Source organism: Uranotaenia lowii, chromosome 2 (assembly GCF_029784155.1).
Source record: "Uranotaenia lowii strain MFRU-FL chromosome 2, ASM2978415v1, whole genome shotgun sequence".
In the NCBI taxonomy this organism is placed as follows: Eukaryota; Metazoa; Arthropoda; class Insecta; order Diptera; family Culicidae; genus Uranotaenia; species Uranotaenia lowii.
Window position 1 is genome coordinate 157,115,038 of NC_073692.1, and position 21,390 is coordinate 157,136,427.

At 39.5% G+C, this 21,390-nt stretch overlaps 2 protein-coding genes across 3 annotated transcripts in view; both read left to right on the forward strand.

Moving 5' to 3' along the window:
* The window catches only part of LOC129748583 (uncharacterized), a 443,445-nt gene that overhangs the window by 291,679 nt on the left and 130,376 nt on the right, over positions 1–21,390 (forward strand). For both annotated transcript variants that reach the window (XM_055743241.1, XM_055743239.1), the window contains exon 5: positions 16,261–16,988. In XM_055743241.1, the coding sequence (XP_055599216.1) occupies positions 16,261–16,988 (728 nt within the window). The remainder of the gene's footprint in view (positions 1–16,260; positions 16,989–21,390) is intronic.
* LOC129748592 (uncharacterized) lies at positions 7,158–7,869 on the forward strand. The gene is made up of 2 exons (XM_055743251.1): positions 7,158–7,276; positions 7,335–7,869. The coding sequence occupies exons 1-2, from the start codon at positions 7,232–7,234 to the stop codon at positions 7,809–7,811; spliced, it is 522 nt and encodes a 173-aa protein (XP_055599226.1). The 5' UTR covers positions 7,158–7,231; the 3' UTR covers positions 7,812–7,869.

Sequence of the window (21,390 nt, forward strand, 5' to 3'; positions counted from 1 at the left end):
AAAACACAATACATTCAAAAATTAATTTTATTATTAAGTTTTAATAGTGACAATTTACTATCTTCATGGCATTCGTGTCATTTTCAAAAAATAATATTTATTTGAAATAAATACCTTTTACCTAATCCCCCTGCATTGCGTTAACATATTCTTGCCCTTAACCATTCTAATCCGGTCAGGTTCGGCTTTTCCGGAATGATATCTGGAGGATGACGTGGAATACACGTTGAAGCTCTGTAGGCCGATCTGAAACAAAAGCAAAGTATTAAATATGACGTGAACCAGTACAACTAAATAATATCTAGGAAAACACTTACCATTCTGTTCCGATATTCACATATTGGGCACGAAGCTAAACTTCCTTCCTGAACGACAAAACAGCTTAACCTTAATAAACGTGTTCGGCAAAAGTTACTATTTTTCGAGATGAATTGTACCGTTTTGTTTAGCTCAATCCAGGTCAACTTCACCTCGCTACGAGGTCATTTTTACCTTATTTGAATTTACCTTTTTTTAGGTTAATTATACTTTTTTATTCAGTTCAATTCAGGTGAACTTCACCTCGCTACGAGGTAAGATTTACCTTTTTTGGATTCACCCTTTTTCTCGGTGAATTGTACCTTTTTCCAACCTCGATTCAGGTAAATTTTACCTCCCTGTGAGGTGAGTTTCACCTCGAAGAGGTAGAATTTACCTTTTTTGGCTTTCACGAGCGTACACCTCGCTATCTCGGTAAATTTTACCATTTTATTATTTTCCATGTGTCTCAGGAAATAGAGTATTGAATTGAAGAGAATTGTGATGATGATGACAGTACAAATGTTTACATTCTCACATCGTTAAGCGAGACTACTCTAATGAGGTACGTGGTAACACAATAGAGTTGCCATATACTCTTGATATGAGAAATGGGTACTTTTTCGGTCAGGGAATCCAATTATGAAAAGTGACGAATAAGTTATCACTAATGTTACAAGTTACATTTTAATGAGTAGACGAAGAATGAGAATAAAGGTTCCAGAGGGGTACTCTCAAGAAACTTGCGGTTAGCAAGTGTGGTAGTTACCAGCGCAGGGGAGTCCACCAACCAAAGGAGCCAATGCAGAGGTACTAGCGCAGAGGATCGTCAGCGAAGAGGGCACGATATGCTCCAGGCCGAAAAAGTTAGTTTCGAGAGGGTTACTCTCGATGCCGTTACGAATAAATCTGAGGTTAGAAGCGTGAGTTCATTTCCGACAGCCGGAAAAAACTCCCGTGATCCGTAATTAGGATTGGTCAGCGCAGAGATTCAATGGTCCAGAGAGGGTTACTCTCGTGGTGTAGTGTTACACTGCGGTCAGCATGCGTGAACTCGCATTCAACTGCTGGAAGAGCATTCTGGCACTTTGGGGAAGGTTGTTTGAGCGACGCACGGTCAGTTGCCAGCCTTCGCCCATTGCCAACTCCAGAACCAAGCGTGATGATGACTACTGCGAATCGAGTTTGGGAGGAAAAGCTCAGAGTTGATCTTGCGATATTCAGCTGTAAGAACTGTAAGAAGTTGTTAGTATTGTGGAAAAGCTCGACAATCTACGATGCAATTCAACATTCGCAATCTGCGAATTGAGGGGAGGAGTTGAAACCCACGATTGGCCAATTCGCCTATTGTCGATTGCTGATGGAACTAGCAATCAGCATCCCTGAAACCTGCGTTTTCAACAAAACTTTTTGAATTGATGATTAGGATTGTTTTCAAGCATTTCGGTTTAAATATTCCAAGGATGATAAAATTTATATTCTGATCAGAAATATAATAAAAATTTAAAATTTTAGTTTATGTGCATCTACTTCATTTTATTTTAAGTTATTCATAAACGTACATACATACCTTCAATATCATTAGCAATAACTTACACTCATTTACCCATTGTAATGAATGAAAATTAATCTTAAATTTCATGTCTCGCCTCCAATATGTATGTTTGTATGTTCCCAGCTTCAATGTTTTTCCACCTCAAATAAACAGACTGAAATATTCCCGCAATCAACCGCAGATGTTATGGAATCAGTTAGAGGAATTTAAATTGTCGGAAATGACGGCGTGCTCTTGGCATCTTCCCACTCATGCCGCGAGACAACGTCGCCGTTCAACTTTGTCACCTCGCAACAACATAACGTAGCCATTAGGTACCCACTTTCTAGGCAGAAGGTATCTGCTCGGGTTTTCGTTCTGAGTTAGGTCCTCCTATGGTACATGAATGATACCGCGAGAGAGATGGAGAGAAGCGCCAGGGAAAAAGTTTAATGAATTCGTAGCCAGGCAGTGACACTTTTGGCTTCCGTTGGCATTGCCAGGTCATAAATTTCCGTCCATCAACCAATTTTATGTGACTTTATGGGTTGTTCCGCTTGATATGTGCGACAGGCTGGCAGCAACAGCCAACGACTCGGAGTGTTTCGTGGACAAAAAGTCTTTGTTTTTTCAAATATTTGAATTTTTCCATGAACCTATACATTTAGGATTTTTCAAGAAAATAGTAAAGTATCTTTTCAGATAAAAACAAAGATTTTAGGTCTGAAGTGGATAGGTCTGATAAACGACTAAACCGATACCTGTGGTCTTTAAAAATAAGATAATCACCAACGTTTATTGCTGATGAATTGCTTCAATCTTCCAACCGGACGCGCGTTGAACGGACGTACGTCAGCTTACTATGAGATACGACGCTGTTTGAGCCATAATTCCCTGGTGACCAATTTGAAGATGGATTGACGACACGCCAAAACGACACCAGTGTCAATGGCACGAGTCACGCGTCGGACGTATGGCCTCGTTACGGCGAATTCCGTCCCTTCCTTCATAATCGTGAAAAGCCATCGTCTGCATCACGACCTTGACATAGGGGCTGGATAATTTATTGATCTACAATTTATTTGATTAATCGATAACAGCTAACACAATCGTGGATAAATTTCATCAATCAAATTAAAATATCAGTAACGAATATTTATTTAATAAACAGATTAAAGTGATAAAACCTCAACATGCCAAATCAGACTTTTCTCGTTTAAATAGTCAATTTTTTATGTAATCTTCAATTTTTCTCAAATCATTTTTTTATTTCTGGAGATGTAATATGGCGCATGGCGCTATAAACAGGGGGTAACGGAAAAGGTTTCTATATACCAGATCTAATTATAAAATAATAGAAGCGGTTAAAAAAAATTTCGATTGGTTAAATTAAAATAAAATCATTGTTCCAAACAAATGGTTTTGAAATTAGTTCGTAATACCACCCAGCAAACATTTAAGAGGGTATATCGCAGGAACAACAGAGTTACACAAACAAATATACCAGATGAAAAGATTGTATTAAACTTACCAAAATAGCATATAGCTACAAAAGTGGAGGCGATAAATCTACAATGACAAGATTTTAACGATTCGATTTTAAGTAATTTTAGTAAAACGAAAAAAAATTTCCCCGACAGAGAATTGAACTCCAGTCCTCCGAGTTCACTGTCCGGAATCTTACCACGATACCAACTCATCAGTTGATATTATTCGCGCTATAGCTCTATATCTAAGATTTTCTGTTCACGAACCGGTGAAAGGAAGAAAGAAGAAAGGATCACCCATTTATCGTAAATTAGTTCACTCAAATCGTAAATGTCGAATTAGCATATTCTCAACTATTTGGAGACATATTTACGAATTGACTTATCTGCTATCCGATTCAACTTTTTTGGGTAAAGCTTGTCGTAAATAAACGATAGAAAATCACTCAATACTAACCTGTTAACGATGGTTATTGAAAATGTCTTAATATTCGATTTGGATTATCATTGCTAATACGATTTCATGTTAGCTGGGCAGACATTCGTTTTAGATTTTCGTTAAAAAAAACGCATTAAGTTTTGAACAAAATGAAATGTACAAAAAAAAAAAAAATAACCGTAATTGGGTTCAAATTGTGATTTTCAAAGAATAAAGTGGTCCGGTTATCGGGGAAAGAACCCAGTTTTTGGCCGGATTTTTTCACAGTTTTAGCAAAATCCAAATTAAAAATTCAAATGAAGTTCACAAAATTCAAGATTTTTGCGTCAAATGACAAATTGTTTTAACTTGTTTTAGAGAAATAAATTCGCATACATTTCTTTAAATTGTATGATAAAATATTGATGTCGCTAATGTGCATTGGAAAAAAAAAATTCATGTGTTTATTATTTGCCTTTTCACTCACGATCACCCAGTGGGGGAACTGGGTTTAAAATGCATAGAGCCGACAAGATGCGCCACCGTCAGTATTGCACTAAATAATTTTTTTTAAACATTTCTGAAAATGCCAGTCTGTTCTATTTACACTACTGTGCATTCCTAAACATTTGTGGACCTTCTAAATTTTCTATTTAACGTTACACTGGTGAAAAAAATATATCACTCGTGTTTAAGATTGCGTTGAGGTTTTGAATTTTTGTTGCTATGTTTAATCCATCATGTGAATATAATGCACAGCCAAGTATTATAAAAGTGAATACCATTCTTAAATATGTAAACACATTTTTTAATCTTATAAACTTTTTCTATCTTAACTCTTATCGTAATGCGGTATCCGGATGAAATATTTTTCATAATTTAAGCTTCAAGAAAAACCGTATCCGAAATAAATCGGCTGAAGGGGCCCAAAGTTATTGATGAAAACTGGATTTTCATGTTCCTACCGAACAAAATGTCTCAAAATCTCATACAAACTCCCGTGGTACAATATGGCTTAAATTTGGCATGGGACCTTGTACTATGCCTAGAATCAATTTTAGCTTGCAGCGCATAACTTTTTCAAAAGTTGGGTCGTTGGGCCCTCTACGTGAAACCCTATTCAAAAACAAGAGAATAACAACCCTTTCTATCTTTAAAGCATACCGTACAGTTTACAATATATTAGTACGTATTTCTTATGGCCTCTCTAGGCTTCATCAGGAGCTTCAACAGGAAACTTAAACGTTTTAAGATATTAAAGAGCGCCACTGAAAATGTTATGCCAATTTTCTTATGATGTTTAGAATCAAACCAAAATTTTAGGGTAGTTTCATTTATTTCAAAAATCAAAAGTAAAGTTAGTCGATGGAGCCTTGAGTGTCAAATTGAACGCATTTTTACTTGAGGCCCCCCATCCGCCAGTTTCTCAGTTTTTCCATTTTCTCAACATGCCCTTCTCGTCTTTGACTGTCCTCTTGCTCTTCCGAAGTTCCCGCTTCATCATTGCTCAGTATTGCTCCACCGAACGCAGCTCCGGCCAGTTTGGCGGGTTCATGTCCTTTTCAACAAAATTGACAGAATTGGCCTAATACCACTCCAGGACACTTTTGGAATAGTGGCACGATGCCAAATCTGGCCAAAATAGGGGAACTTCGTCGTGGTGCTGCAAGAACGGCAAAAGGCACTTCTCGAGGCATTCAGATATGTAGATCTCGCCATTTACTGTGTGTGTTTCTACTTTGCTATGTACGAAAGGCTCACTCCTCAGTCCGCAAAAGCAGATGGCCTGCCAAACGAGATATTTGGAGGTGAACTTCGAAATTTTCTTCTTCTTGAATTTGTCGTCCACATCCATCTTGCTCTTGCCGGTGAAAAACTCCAACCAGAACTTGCTTAAAATCGGCTTTTATATACGTTTCGTCGTCCATCACACAGCAGAAATATTTTGTCAGCATCTTCTCGTAGAGCTAGACGTCGATTGTTGCCGTTCATCGCGGTTTGGGAAGTTTTGTACCTTGTATGTACATATGTAATCCAGCTCTCTTCTTTGCATTGTGGACCTCACTCTACAACATGCCGATCTTTTTGGCCAAATCACGGCTTGAGACGTTGGGATTTGCTTTAATCATCCGCTACACCTTTCCCACCGTCTTTGTGTTCTCCGGTCCCGATTTTCTTCCAGCTCCTTTGCCGTGGTCCACGTCCAACGTCAATCGCTCCTAGAACCGCTTCAACACTCTGAAGACGGTTGAATATTTTTCCTATCTGCCGGTGCGTCAGGTCAGGAAATCCAGGTGTTTGGAAATAATTTGTTCTCTCGACTCGCGTTTGTTTTCCTCCATTTTCGATGAATTGAAAAACACGACTTCGAGTTTGACACATGTAAACAATACACATCAATGAGAAATTGTGCAAAATTTGGTTGATTTTTACTCAATGGTAAAAAAGTTATGCCCTGTTAAATGTGTCGCAATAATTTCGTGTTCGCCCTTTAGGAACTTAGGTTTCGAGTGGTTTCATTGCCCACAAAGGTGATTTTCCATACCACATTACATTTAACCACACATTTAGCCTGGATATTTGTGGAGGGATGGCGTACAGCCAGCCTCCGCTAAACATATCTTTACATGTGCTGCATCCTTCATCCTATCGACTACTTTGACTTGGCCGGCGTCGTTATTGGTTCATATTAAAATAAGGGGTCATAAGCACTGTAAAGTGAGATTTTGTTGCTTGATCCCAGCGCCTTTCATTTGGTTCATTGTGCAATGTTGACTATCTCGAACCAATCATGGAGTGCAACCATTATGCCTGAGGGGCCGTAGGTGGACTGTAGTTGATAGCAAGCTTGCTTGAATCAAAACAAGAGGCTCACTGATGATGATGAACCTAGCTGAATACGGAACGAATTTGTCTCCGGTGGTTCGACAAGAACTATCTGGTAATTTCTGAAGTGTTTAATAGATAACCAACTATTTAGTATCGTTCAGCAAATATTTTCTCAAAGATTTATAGAAAAATGTTTGTTCATTAATTTTTCGTTATTCGTAAAAATAACTATAATGTCTAATAATGCCTGATTTCTGGATTATCAGACAAATTAGATTCTAAAAATAGTAATAGGCAAACAGACAGGTCAATGCGCAGAATGCGCATTGTTATCGTATTCAGTTTACGTCAATGAGAATCCCAATGAGAATCGCTAAAGCTTTCGAATAAATGTTAACCATTGTCCGTGGTAAATAACGTCTGGAAGCTTCCGAATATCTTACGCATTTGGCCTCTTACCAGCTTCCTTTTCAGAAAGTGACATAGAACGCTCTATTTAGTCAAATGTTGTTTTGTCGCGCAAGCTCAACATAACTCAATTAAAGGATAGAGAACATGAACAGACCGCTTCATTTATCATCGAATTGTATTTATTGGCTTACCAATGGTTGCAAAGGTATCATTTGAAGGTTGGCAGCTTTACAGATCGATACCACAGGTTGAACCATGAAACTCGTTCTTGTTTCCGTTTTGGCTCTGTGCCTGATTGGGGTAAGTTTCGTTGGTTTTTATATGATGAATTTGAATTTTAAGGCGATTCTTTTCTCAGGCAACGCAAGGGCAACTGCTTGCGACTCTTTTCCAAGATGTTGTTAACGCTGTTGGTACCACACTTACTGGTGTGATCGGTGCAGTGCAAACGTTGATTACCTCTGCCATACAGAATGTGGATGCCGTTAGCAGCAAAGTGCTCACAGGAATCAACAACTCTATCAACAACATAACTGCAACCGCTACATCCATCGCCCAAAATGCTGCCTTGCAGGCTAATACCAATTTCCAGGCTGCTTACGCCCAAATCCAGAACCGTACGACAACTTTGGCTGCTAAACTGGCTGCCTCGTTGAACTGTACCCAGAATTACAACACCACATTGTGGCAGAATCTGTCCAGCCAGTACCAGGCGATCGCTGCTGAACTGAACCAACTGTACCTGAACTACACTGCTCCAGTTGTTCAACCAGCACCGATCCTGAGCCAAATCATCGCCACTCCCTTCAACATCTTCAGAAATTTGTTTGGATAAACAAGGGATGTTATGAGTTCATTTTGAATAAAAGGAACATTTTTCCGATACATTAGAAGTCAGATAGTTTTGATTTCATCGTTTAAAGACTATGAATTTATTATAACCCTTGAATTTGCTGACTTTCTTATGGGAACAGCGCCGATTATCGTCGGTAGTTCGAATTTCTACGGCTAGGTTTTGTCTTCATGAGCTTCTCGTCTTGTTTTTTTTTTCGATATCCGCCTAAATAAATACCTGTCAAGGGCATTAACACCTTCTAGCTCCACATTGAACATCATGCAGGATAGACCAACGCCTTGTCGAATCCCCTGTGCGATTCGAATGAACTCGACAATAGACCCGAAATCCGCACACAGCAGTGCATTCCATCCATCGTCGCCTTAATCAGTCTGGTCAGCTTCCCGGAAATGCTGTTCTTGTCCATGATTTTCTATAGCTCGTCACGGTCGATTGTGTCCTATGCGGATTTGAAGTCGATGAACAGATTTAGATACAAGATCTCAAAGAGGCCGGACTTCATGTCAACAAGGTATAAAAGCTGTTCCACGATTAATACGGTGGTGGAATCCTGTGCAAGAATATAGGACCAATAACAAAATGTCGAACAATTCTGTAATGTTCTGCTAAACGAACTTTTGAGCAAGCCCCTTGCCGAGCTTTGATAAGAAATTTTTCGTTGACAGTCTCGTCTGGATGTTCCTGAAAAGTAAGGAAAAAATAAGAATATTACAGTATAACTATGCCGGACTGAAACAGATGAACGATGGCAGTTGATTCTTTAAAAAGTACGGTTTTTACACCATTTTTTTACACCTTTTGTGGCCATAATCTTAAGAAAAAAATTTAAAATATTTCCATATGTGCAACAGCTTCTAACTTCAGCTTTCTTAAGCTTGAGCTTGTTATCAACTACGTACGGTCCACCTACGGCTCCATCTAGCCAATGGCATAATGGTTGCACTCCGGAGATCGGTTCGAAATAATCAACATTGCACAATGAACTAAGTGAAAGTTTGCTGCAAACAAGCAGCGCAATCTCACTGTACAGTTTTGAAAATTTCAGACTTTAATATGAACCAATAACGATGCCGGCCAAGTCCGTGTAGTCGATAAGAGGAAGGGGGGTGCAGCTCATGTGATGATTTGTTTTGCGCAGTACGCCATCCCTCCATAAATTTCACGCTGAGTGTTAAAAGGGTAAGGGTAATGTGGCAAGAAAATCACGTTGGTAAGTGATGAACAACTTTATTAAAACCTGCGCTCCTAAGTCCTTAAGCTACTAAGATTCCTTGAAAACTGATATTTTCTTCTCCCGGTCATAATTAAAAGAAAAAAAAATGTATAATGTGTGAAATATGTTAAAAAAGCTGATATAGTTTTCGTTTTTAATGTATAAATACTGAAGTTAAAATTTCATATGAGAATTGCTAGTCGTAATGTACAAATTTTACGTAGAAAATTATTACCCATTTTGAATTTTATTTTAGACTCCCGTGCCTCTATAATTTTACCTGCTCCAGCAAAATTCATTTAAGTCAGAAAATAAAACATTCAGAAAGCTAGAGATTCAGTAAGTCAGATGGCCACAAAACTAGAAAGTCAAAAAGTCGTTATGTCAACAAGTTAACGATTTACAAAATCATTTAATCAGAAAATCATAACACCGAACATAAGGGAAAATGAAAGTGAAAAAATCAAAAAAGTCAAAAGGCACTTCATAACATCGCGCAACTCTTGAGTTCGTTGTTGATTGAAAACCTTAACGTATAGTACACATTAGACTGCCTCAAATTTGTATGGGAAATTTCAAACTGTGTAATTTTATGCGCTGCAGGCTATAATTGATCATAGGCCTAGTACAAGATCTCATGCTAAATTTTAGCCAAATCGGATCACGGGAAGAGGTGGCTCAACGAGCCTGAAGTTTGCATGGGATTTTGGGTCATTGTGTTCAGGAGAAACATGAAAAACCAGTTTTCATCAATAATTTTGATCTTCTTCGAACGATTTCTTTTGAATACGGGTTTTCTTAAAGTCCTCATTATGAAAAATATTTCATCCGTAGACAGCATTTCGATTCGATTTAAGACAAAAAAGTTATTAGGCTTTAAAAATGGGCTAATCTTTTTAAGGGTGATATTCATCACTGTGGTGCGTCGCAATGTTCGACACAGCGTTTTAAGCCTAATAACTTTTTTATCCTAACACAAATCGAAATGCAGTCTTCATATGAAATATTTTTCATAATTAAGGCTAAAGGAAAAGTCATATTCAAAAAAAATCGACCGAAAGGGACCAAAGTTATTGATGAAAAACTGGATTTTCATTATTTTTTTTATTTACATAGTATTCCGTCTTACGACATAACTTGACGAACATAATTCCTAAAATTCACTCAGTCCATGGCAACCGTTCTCCAATTCCTCGGGCACCCCACGTTCGCCAGATCACGCTCCACTTGGTCTAACCACCTCGCTCGTTGCGCCCCCGCTCGTCTTGTTCCTACCGGATTCGTAGCGAACACCTGTTTTGCAGGACAGTCGTCCGGCATTCGCGCAACATGTCCCGCCCAGCGTATCCGGCCAGCCTTCACCACCTTCTGGATACTGGGTTCGCCGTAGAGTCGAGCGAGCTCGTGGTTCATCCTTCGCCTCCACACTCCGTTCTCCTGTACGTCGCCAAAGATGGTTCTTAACATTCGTCGCTCGAATACTCCGAGTGTACGCAGGTCCTCCTCGAGCAATATCCATGTCTCGTGCCCGTAGAGAACAACCGGTCTAATAAGCGTCATATACAGGTTACACTTCGTGCGAGGGCTAAGTCTTCTCGACCGCAGTTGCTTGTGGAGCCTCCGGATCTCACGGCTGGTGTCATTGTCTGCGGTCACCAGTGAGCCGAGATAGACAAAGTCTTCGACTATCTCCAGCTCGGCGCCGTCGATCGTGACCTTGTTATTACTGGACAAGCGGGTTCGGTCGGTCTCGGATCCGCAGGCCAGCATATACTTCGTCTTGGACGTATTAATCATCAACTCAATCCTTCCTGCTTCGCGTTTCAGTTTGCGGTAGATCTCCTCCACCGCCGCATCTGCTGACTATATCAATGTTATCGGCAAAGCAGATAAGTTGACTGGATCTGTTGAAAATCGTGCCCCGCATTTCGCCCCTCGCTCGTCGAATAACACCTTCTAGCGCCACGTTGAACATCATGCAGGATAGACCATCACCTTGTCGAAGCCCCCTGCGCGATTCGAATGAACTCGACAATTCACCCGAAATCCGCACACAGCACTGCGTTCCAACCATCGTCGCCTTGATCAGTCTGATCAGCTTCCCGGAAAAGCCGTTCTCGTCCATGATTTTCCATAGCTCGTGGGTACTGGGGTGGGTACTGCCCACAAAATTTAGAGATCGGCAGTTCCATGTTCCAAGTTTCCAATCGCTAGTCCCTTTTCGTCGCGTGGGTCTTTGCCGATTTCCATCCGAAATTTGTTGTTCGTTGTTCGTTGCTTATGTTTTTTGTAGTCACAGGCTCGCTAGGCCCGCAGCTAACCCCACTATCTCGCAGGAGGACCGTCGTGATGTTGCTGTTTTGGGTCCCGAACACCACCAGGACGTTGTTGCACTCCGCACGCCGCCCCTGACATGGAGAACAGACGCGTACGAAGCCCCCTGACTCAGTCTGCATGCGACCAAAGCATCCACCGGGGTTGGGTACCCGAACTCCGCTAAGGTTGCTCGCACCCCAGCTAGCACCACGGGGAGGTAGAGAATCGGAGTTGCAGACAAGAGGTGATATGACCACTACCCGAGGGTTGGGTGTATGGTGTCTCGAGTTGCACATTGTCTACCGTTCACTAGCCCCACTAGGATTTTCATGTTCCTCCCAAACAAAATGTCTCAAAATCCCATTCAAATTTCAGGCTCGTTGAGCGACCCCTTCCCGTGAGCCGATCTGGCCCAAATTTGGCATGCGATCTTGTACAAGGCCTAAGATCAATGTTGCCTGCAGCGCATAACTTTTTCAAAAGTCGGGTCATTTGGGGCACTCTAATTCACATGTTTGTGAATTGTAAAGTTTTTTTTACAAAAAGTGAAAAAAAATGCGTAATTTAAAAAATCACTCATACAAGTTGGGAGTCCAAAGCAGTCTCAACTTATTTTATAAAATCTAAGACACATGTTTGGTTTCTTTTCAAGATCTGTGAATTTTACTAGGAAAAATGGCCTCAAAAATAAAATAAGAGAAGAACTGAAGACTTAGCTTTACATCCTCGAAAATTTGAAACTCAGACCTCCTTGGCTTCAAATTTTTCATGTACCTCCTGCCGAATGGTCAGCAGCTGTTCTTGCAGATGCTCCATCATCATTTCATTTGCCATCCTTTCCGATCTTCCGGAGCCGCGAATCCTAGTGAAGACAATTATAAACGATTTTCCAACAAATCATGGATTTTTCCACTGAAATTTTAAAATTTTCCAAGTTTGAATCTGGCAAATGAAAAAAAACACGTCTTTCTTGGCACACGCCTACTTCACTTCCTTTCAGCTTCTAAGTGCAACTTTCTCAGGCACTAAGTGCATTTTTTTTTCGAGCACTTAATAACTGGCTTACAGCCTTTTTCCCGAAGCATGTTTTGTCCAAAAAATGCCTTCGACTTTGAATAACATTGCAATAAATAATTGTAACAAGAAACAAGATAGTTTTAGCGGAAAAAGTGTTAGGGGTCATTTGACCTTCGGCGGTATAAATTGGTACATTTTTGTTATTTTGATCGTTTATTCGGGTTTGTCATTTTTGTAACTTTTCTCACAGTTTTTTTCCATTTTTCTGACTACATAGACTAGGATCATATATCTCAATATTTTTAACGGAATAAAAAGTTGTTTCGAAATAATATGAATAAGAATGTATGGCTTCAAGCATTTGTGTCTTAAGAATAAAACGCAAATGAAGATTTCAAAGATTTAATCTATATATATAAAAAGCAATTATCTGTATGTTTGTTTGTTTGTTTGTTTGTTTGTTTGTTTGTCCTCTATAGACTCAGCCGTCTTAAGAGCTAGAGATCTGAAATTTGGCATGGATGCTCATTAGGACCAGGAATGATGAAAAATGTTTTTAGATTTTTGGACGACCCCTTCTGAAGGGGGTCGTCCATACAAGACAAATATTGTTTTCACGTTATTGACGTTATTTTCCATCGGATTGTGATGCAAATTTGCACATGAGTGTTTTGAGAGACGAGCAATCGATTACAGTTATCAAATTTAGGGTCAGGGGTCGGCCAAAGGGGTCGTCCATATCCACTGATTTATGTTTTTGCGATATTGGCGTCATTATACATCGGATTGTGATGAAAATTTGCACATGAGTGTTTTGAGAGACGAGCAATCGATTACAGTTATCAAATTTAGGGTCAGGGGTTGGCCAAAGGGGTCGTCCATATTCACTGATTAATGTTTTTGCGATATTGGCGTTATTATACATCGGATTGTGATGAAAATTTGCTCATGAGTGTTTTGAGAGACGAGCAATCGATTACAGTTATCAAATTTAGGGTCAGGGGTTGGCCAAAGGGGTCGTCCATATTCACTGATTAATGTTTTTGCGATATTGGTGTTATTATACACCGGATTGTGATGAAAATTTGCACACGAGTGTTTTGAAAGACGAGCAATCGATTTCAAGTTTCGAATTGCGGATCAGAAGTCTGCTGAAGGAGTCGTCCATACCCAACTTTAATGTTTTTGCGATTTTGACGTTATTCTACATTGGATTGAGATGAAAATTTCCGCATAGGAGTTTTGAGGGACGCTCTTTTGCTTTCAGGTTTCAAATCTTGACTCAAGGGTCGGCAAAAGGGGTTATTATCTGTTCACTGTTTTTACGATATTCTCTTGATTGAGCATAGAATTGTAATGAAAATTGGCACATGGGAGTTTAACAGAAAAGATAATTAATTTCAGATGTCAAGTTTTGAATCGTGGTCAAAAAAAAGGCCGTTCATGTTAGTCGCTCACTGTTTTCGCGATATTGTCGTGATCATGCATCGGATTGAGATGAAAATGTTCAGATGAGGGTTATAAACTATGAGCAATTGACTCCAGGTAGCATGTCCCGTGTCAAGGGTCGGCGAAAGGGGCGTCTATATTCACTGATCACTGTTTTCAAGTTCTTGACGTTATTTTACATATAATTTGAAAAGAAAAAATGGCACAAGGGAGTTTTGAGGAACGTAAAATTGGTTTCAATTATTGAATTTCGTGCCATGGGACAGAAAAAGAGGGTTTCATTGAAAGTTCAGTGTTTTGTGCAATAATTTTGTTGGAGGCAGTTAATTGATACCAATTTAAGTGTGAAGATCAAGCAAAAGAGTCGTGCACACAAACAAATAGTACATGTTTCTGCCATAATGTCTAGATTTTGCAACCGATCGAGAAGAAAACACTCTCACATAAATTTTAATAAAAAGCCAATCAACCGTTAAATTCGAATTTCAAGTAATAGTAATAGTAGACTTTAAACACTGTTGAATTTTTTCCCCAAAATTGTCGAAAGAAAGTTTTGAATTCATTTTCTAAACTCATTTTGACGTACCAATGATTTAAAGCGAAACGAAGTTCGTACGGGATCAGCTAGTCCTATAATAAAATGATTGTTCAGTTTTGTTCTACCGATTGATATTAAAAACATTTATTGCTTTGTTTCAGCAACATACTCAAAGTTTTAGACATTTCCAAAGAGTCAAAATTTTGTCAAAATTACAAAAAAAACAAAAATGAAATTATAAATTGGCTTTAGATGGGATTGGTTTTTGAAATTATATTTTGATTCCGAAATTTAAGATCAGAGGTAAAATAGATTTTTCATACACTGATCTTTTACAAAAACAAATATATTGAACAGGTTGGGTCTTGGATCAATCATGATGTTTTGTTTTTAAATCGATATTTTAAGAAATATTTTAATCATAGCAATTTCGCTTAGTCTCACTTATAGCTTTGATGAATACAGTAGTAAAAAAAAATTATGCGCACACTTTCATTTTTTTAGATTTATTCTTAACAGTTTTTGAAAATCGTCGATAGATCTTTCGAAAATACACTCATTTTACCATAACACAACTAAATGCTTTTTTCTTTAGCTGACTGAGTAAATTGAAAAATACACTTTTATTAAGAAATCATTAGCAGAGGTAAAAAATTTACAATTTTTTTATACAAAGTTTCCAAAACCTCGGGTTAATCCAATTGACTCAATGCCAAATCAAATATTTTACACTTTTTCGATAACAGGTACTCACATCGATCATTTTTGTTAACCGTTTTTGGTTTTTAAATTATTAATTTTGATGTTTTCTTAATAAAACACGAAGTGCGCTTTTAGGAATTTTCACCCCAAAATTGTGTATTTTTAAATTAGCTCGGCTAATGAGAAAAGAATTTAATTGGGTTATGCTAAAATGAGTGTAATTTTGAAAGATCTATCAATTGGTATCAATTTTTTGAAAATATTTAATTACTGATGAATGGAAACCTCAAAAATGAGTGTGCGCGTATAGGAATTTCTTCCACTGTATTTGTCCAAAGTGGCTTACAAATATTTCAATGTAATATTTGTACCAAATCCAAATCATATTCGATTGATCTTCAAATACGAGGTCCTGGGAGCCAAAGGGATATAAGTGCATGAAAGCTAATTTCGAAAAAACACGCATTCAAATTGTTATGCTTGGCAATTTTCTTTTAAATTTTCGAAAAATTTTTTATTTTTTTTTATGCGAACGTAAAAGTATTATCATTTTTTTCCTGCAATTTTCAGCAATTGAAAAAATATTTAAAAATACATTTTTAAACAAATTTCCTTAGTGTCTAAACACGAAACAGTGATGCAACTCACATATCCTAGCTGTTTGGTATGGTTAAATAAGCGACCTTCTTAAGGTTCCAATCAAACCCTTAACTCCCCTACATATGAAAATTTATTTTGAATTTCTGCCAATTACGCCCGGGTGCAAGTTCCTAAGGCTCAATGTCGAAGTGATATTGTGGATATACAGACTCTGGATTTTAAGATATCTATCAGATTTAAAATGATATTCAGTTTAATGCTTTGAATTTTTGAACGATATATAAATATTATGAACAAACGAAAAGTTTGTAACGTGTTAAGGGCTAAAATAAACGCACCCATCAAACATTTTGAAATAGATTTGAACAAATCTATTAGAATGTATTTTTTGAATGAAGGAATCGATAAATTCTTGGCGGGGAAAAGAATGATTTACTAGATGGAAGCATTGTTGATCCCACAAGTAGCTCCATGGCTGAAGCTCAGAAAGCGCTGATAAAAAATGAAAAACTGCGATAACAATTCCCACAGTCACAAATCATTCAAACCTTTTTTCTTGTCTTCTTTATCTGCTTCCTTTTCCCGATTCACAGATTTTCGCATTAGCAAGTACTGCGACGAACATTTGATAATCGGCAACGAACGGCGCTGGGAAAAGCGCCGGAAAAATCAGCATCAGTCGGCAGCAGCCGGAGGGAACCGTTCCACTTCGGGCACGTCACCGCGGGACGTTTCCGTCGTTGGCTCGGATGCGGTGATGGCTGGAACCGGCGACGTCCCCCGAGAGGGCTCCCTGAACGATACCAACAAGTTCCAACAGCAGCGGCATCAGCTGCTCCTGGAAGTGCCACGGGACCGGAACTATTACGGAGATAACGTTAACGACCCGGTTAGTTTTACCGGGGACCGCAATCAGTGGAGTTACGATGGCGGTGGACAGACACCGCAGGACGACGTCTACTACAACGGAGAAGATTATTCCGAAGAGCAGAACCCGGATGACGGCTATGGCGATGCCTATGGGACCAACTACGGCAGGAATGGCAACGATGGCGCTGATGACGATTATGGTGATGTTGACGATGACCAGTACAACGATGTGCCGGCCGGGGAGCCAAGGGTTGAGGCTGTGATCCAGCAGCAGCCCAGGCAGCAGTTCCGGCAGATGCGCGCCTTCCACAATCTGAAAATACTGAAAACTTTCCCCTCGGAAACGGCAGAACTTCCAGTGAACGAAACTGAAAACCAGCAGCGACCACCATCGGTGCCGGCAGAAAGCAGCGATACAATTGACCGGAAGCGGCAGAAAGTTTTCTCCCAGGTGAGTTTATTTTGTTTCCAGTGCTAACTAATGCAGCGGAAATTTGCTGTTAATAAACAAAATGTTAATAAACAAAATGTTCATCACATAACTATGATAGAAGCGACAGACCCGTTATTTACCTATAGGTAACATAATTACGAACCTAATTTATCAGTTCTCTTTGATGCTCGAAAGACACAAGACGTGTTCTCTCGAGCTAAGAAAAGCTATTTAAAACACATCGTGTGATCTAATCGCTTTACCGGTGTTAGCAAAATGACGAACGATGAAGCACCAAATACTGGTCAACCTAGAAAACGATATTACCAATCGTCGCATAATGGTCCTTTCGTGATTATTGTCGAAGCGAAAGATGAAAATACGTTATCGCCGTCGTCGGTAGCAAAACGGTTGATCCAAGTGTTTAAGGATGATTTTGTCAAAGCTATGCCAATGTCGAAACAAAAAATGAAAGTTATTATGAAAACGGCTCAAGCGGCTAATAGCCTTGTGGACTATAAAGCAAAAAACTTAAGTTTTGTGATACCCCAAAGGCTTGTAGAAGTGCTGGGTGTAGTGCATATTGAACTGAACGTGGAAGATGAAGAAATCTCCAACGCGGTTGCTTTCGATAAGAACAAATATCAGCAAGTGGATAATCCAAAGTTACTGGAATCTCGACGTGTCAAGAAGAAAGAAGGAGAAAAAGATATTTTTCTCACCACAGTGATCCTTACTTTTAGTGGTCTATCACTCCCAACTCATCTTGAACTGAACAGAACACTGTATGCTATAAAACCATACATGTACCCTCTCCGACAGTGTAAAAAGTGTTGGAGACTGGGTCACGCTGAGAAAAGCTGCCGGAGCAAAAAAAGATGCAATACATGTACGATAAATGAAGTGACTGAAGAGCATGAGTGTCAGCTCAGCCAGCCTGAGTGTGTAAATTGCCTCGGTGCCCACAAAGCTGACAATCTGAAAGCATGTCCGAAAGCTCAACAAAGAAGAGAAGCGGATAAGCAACGTCAAAACTGTTTCTCCCAAGGACCGACTGACTGGTTTTCGAATATGGGGAGAAAAGAAGCTCCTCGTCAATTTACAAATACACCAACCAACCGTCTTGAGGTGAAATCATCACAAGCAACACTCACTCCACAGATAGTGATTCAAAGATCAAGCAGTATGAAGAACTTGTCGGGTGATACCCAAACAATTTCATCTGCTAGACGACAGAAGAAAAGATGCCTTTCTAGCAGTCGCCTCGATATGCCGTCTTTGGAACTACATCTTGAAGATCAAGTTGGTCAAGTAGTACAACAATGTGTAAGCAGTCAGGCCATGGAAATCTTGATTCAAGAGTTGGCCAACTCCGGAAGTGCTCCAGATGTGGACAAATTCCGAACAAAAGCTGAAGAGCTGCTCATGACGAAAATGAAGCAGCTCATTGGCTCCTTACGATTATAACACCTTCACAATGACCACCTCAAACTCATCAGTCCAACTACAATTCATGCAATGGAATTGCAGAGGCGTAACGTCAAAAATAGCGAGTATAAATAGTATAATAAACAACACAAATTCGAACATTTTATTACTATCAGAAACTCATTTGGAGAATTCGATGAGCTACAATTTACCGGGATTTTATACATTCAGGAAAGATCACACTCGAAACTCGAAGGGAGTTTTGATAGCAGCAAGGAAAGAATTTCAGGCAACTCAACTATTTATTGACATTCCTGAAACGATAGAAGGTGTGGCGTGCCAGATCAAATGTGACATCGGATTATTAACGATTGTGTCAATATATATCCACCCTCACTCTCCGTTATCATGTGCTGACATAGAATCATTTCTGCGATCATTACCACAACCATGTATTGTTGGAGGAGACTGGAACGCGAAACATGCACTGTGGGGTGATCATCAACAAAATTCTAAAGGAACCCATCTGGAAGCAGCACTGGAAGCCTCTGATTACGTTGTCTTAAATTCCGGAGATTACACTAGGTTTGATGGATCCCATGCCCCTAGTGCAATAGACATTACCTTGGTGACATCATCTATCAGCCTTAATTTCGAATGGCAAACGTTAGAACACCCTTTCGGCAGTGATCATGTTCCAATTGTCTTTGGAACGCAAACCATAAGTGGAGTACGTCGAGAACATACAATTAATTATTCGAAATTAGACTGGGAAAATTACAATCGAAAAATGGAAGCGGAAGTAGACAGGAGAACGAACATGACCTACGAAGATTTTTTCCAAGCAATACTGCAGAGCCTTCAACAAGCATCACCAACATCGAATTCCCGGAAACATCGGAAAATTCCAATGCCTTACTGGGACGATGAACTAACAACAGCCCTAAGAGAATCGAGAAACAAGTTCAAGTTGTGGCGTAGGTGTTTGGAATACGAAGCTTTCAACGAATACAGGCAAGCGGAAAATAATTTCAAGCAAATGGTAAAACGCAAAAAACAAGAGTCTTGGAGAAAACGTTGCGATGATATTGACTCACAAACGTCCGTGCAACATCTGTGGAGATGGGCTAAGCTCTATAAAGGCAGACAAATAGGTGAGCAAAAATCATTTCGAAATAAAGATCAACTTATCGAATTTTTAGATCGGCTAGCGCCCCCATCAGTAATTCCTCCTTGTGTCGAAAGATCGGAATGTTTGTGTGGAAGAAGTACCAACTTTTTTACAATACATGACCTACAACTCAACATCAGAGATGGAAAGGACACATCTCCAGGCGTCGATATGATAAGCTACTCCGCCATCAGAAATCTACCTTATTGTGCCCAAGTTTGTTTGTTGCAAATCTACAATGAAAACTTTCATACGCAAAGCATCCCAGATTCTTGGAAAATTTTCAAAGTGGTACCAATCCTCAAGCCTGGTAAACCTAGAGACAATCCCAGCTCTTACCGCCCAATTTCACTCGCCTCTTGTTTATGAAAACTGTTTGAAAACATGATAAGAACCCGACTAGAATTGCAACTTGAAACGAACAAATTAATTCCTATGGCGATCAACGGCTTTAGGAAAGGGAAAGGAACTATGGATGCCCTTCACGGGTTACTTGATGAAGTAACTTCGGCTTTTGGTTCGAATAAGCACGTAGTGATGTGTAGTGTTGACATCAAAAGCGCGTATGACAATGTCAAGATAGACATACTAGTTCGAGAACTGAAAAGGCTCAGAGTAGACGAATGTCTAGTGCAAATGGTATATTCTTTGTTTCGGGAGAGAATTCTGACAGCGTCAGTTGATGGTTCCACTTATGTGAATCGATCAACATGGATGGGTCTTCCTCAAGGTTCACCGCTCAGCCCTCTATGCTTCAACATTCTCATCAGTGGACTAATGGAACAAACGACAAGTAGATCAATTAAAATTAGCTTCGCTGACGACATAACCATCGCAGTAACTGGAACACTAATTACTGATAGTGTCAGAATACTGCAAACTGATCTTGATGAAATGATCGAAGGAATTCAAGAATTGGGACTCGACATTGCACCAAGCAAATGTACTGCAATGATCTTCACAAAAAACCGAATAAGAGCAGACGAAGCTCCCCGGTTATCAATCAACCGATTTTTCGTTAATTATGAGAATTGTGTAAAACTTCTTGGATTATATCTCACCCCCACTCTTTCATGGGGAACTCATTTCAAACATTTGAAGAAGAAAACCTCACTCTACACTAACTTCATGAGGTCGGTGGCTGGCCAAAAGTGGGGATGTCATCCTAGTGCACTGTTAGCTCTATATAAATCTTCAGTTAGACCAGCTCTCGAATATGGTGGAATATTCTTTGCTGATGCGACAAAAGAGGAACTCACCTTACTTGATCGCATTCAATGGAATTGCTTACGAATTGCTCTAGGTTCAACCAAGACGACACATACTGCTTCACTAGAAGTGATGGCGGGAGTCATGCCGCTAGAAGAACGGAGACAAATCGCTGCACAAAAGTTTGTCAATCGAAGAATTGCCTTACAAGAATGGAACACAAAATATGCTACTCCAGCTCTCGAAGGACGAAGACCATTTTCGAACATAAGGAGGGCCATTCTTCTCATAAGAACTACATTTGGACCGATCGATACACACTCAGTTCTGCCCTGCTTCAGGTATCCTATAGAGAGCAGATTTAAAATCCTATCAATAGATCTCATAACTCAGAATGCAATCAAGGGACAGACCAAAAGAAACATTCCACGAATTATCGGTAGCATTATCCGCAGAAAATATTCCAACTGTTCCATATTAGCAACAGACGGATCGAAGGACAATATATCATGTGGATACGCTGTTGTCGATGAGGATAATTTTGTGAAGCGTGTTAAAATCCCAGCATTTTCCTCCGTATACTTGGCTGAATTGATGGCGATCTACCAGTCT

Excerpts from the sequence above, each read along its gene's own strand:
- LOC129748592 (XM_055743251.1), top strand. The coding sequence starts at position 7,232 with ATGAAACTCGTTCTTGTTTCCGTTTTGGCTCTGTGCCTGATTGGG. Across the intron at positions 7,277-7,334 it reads TGGCTCTGTGCCTGATTGGG|GCAACGCAAGGGCAACTGCT; the intron begins GTAAGTTTCGTT and ends TTCTTTTCTCAG.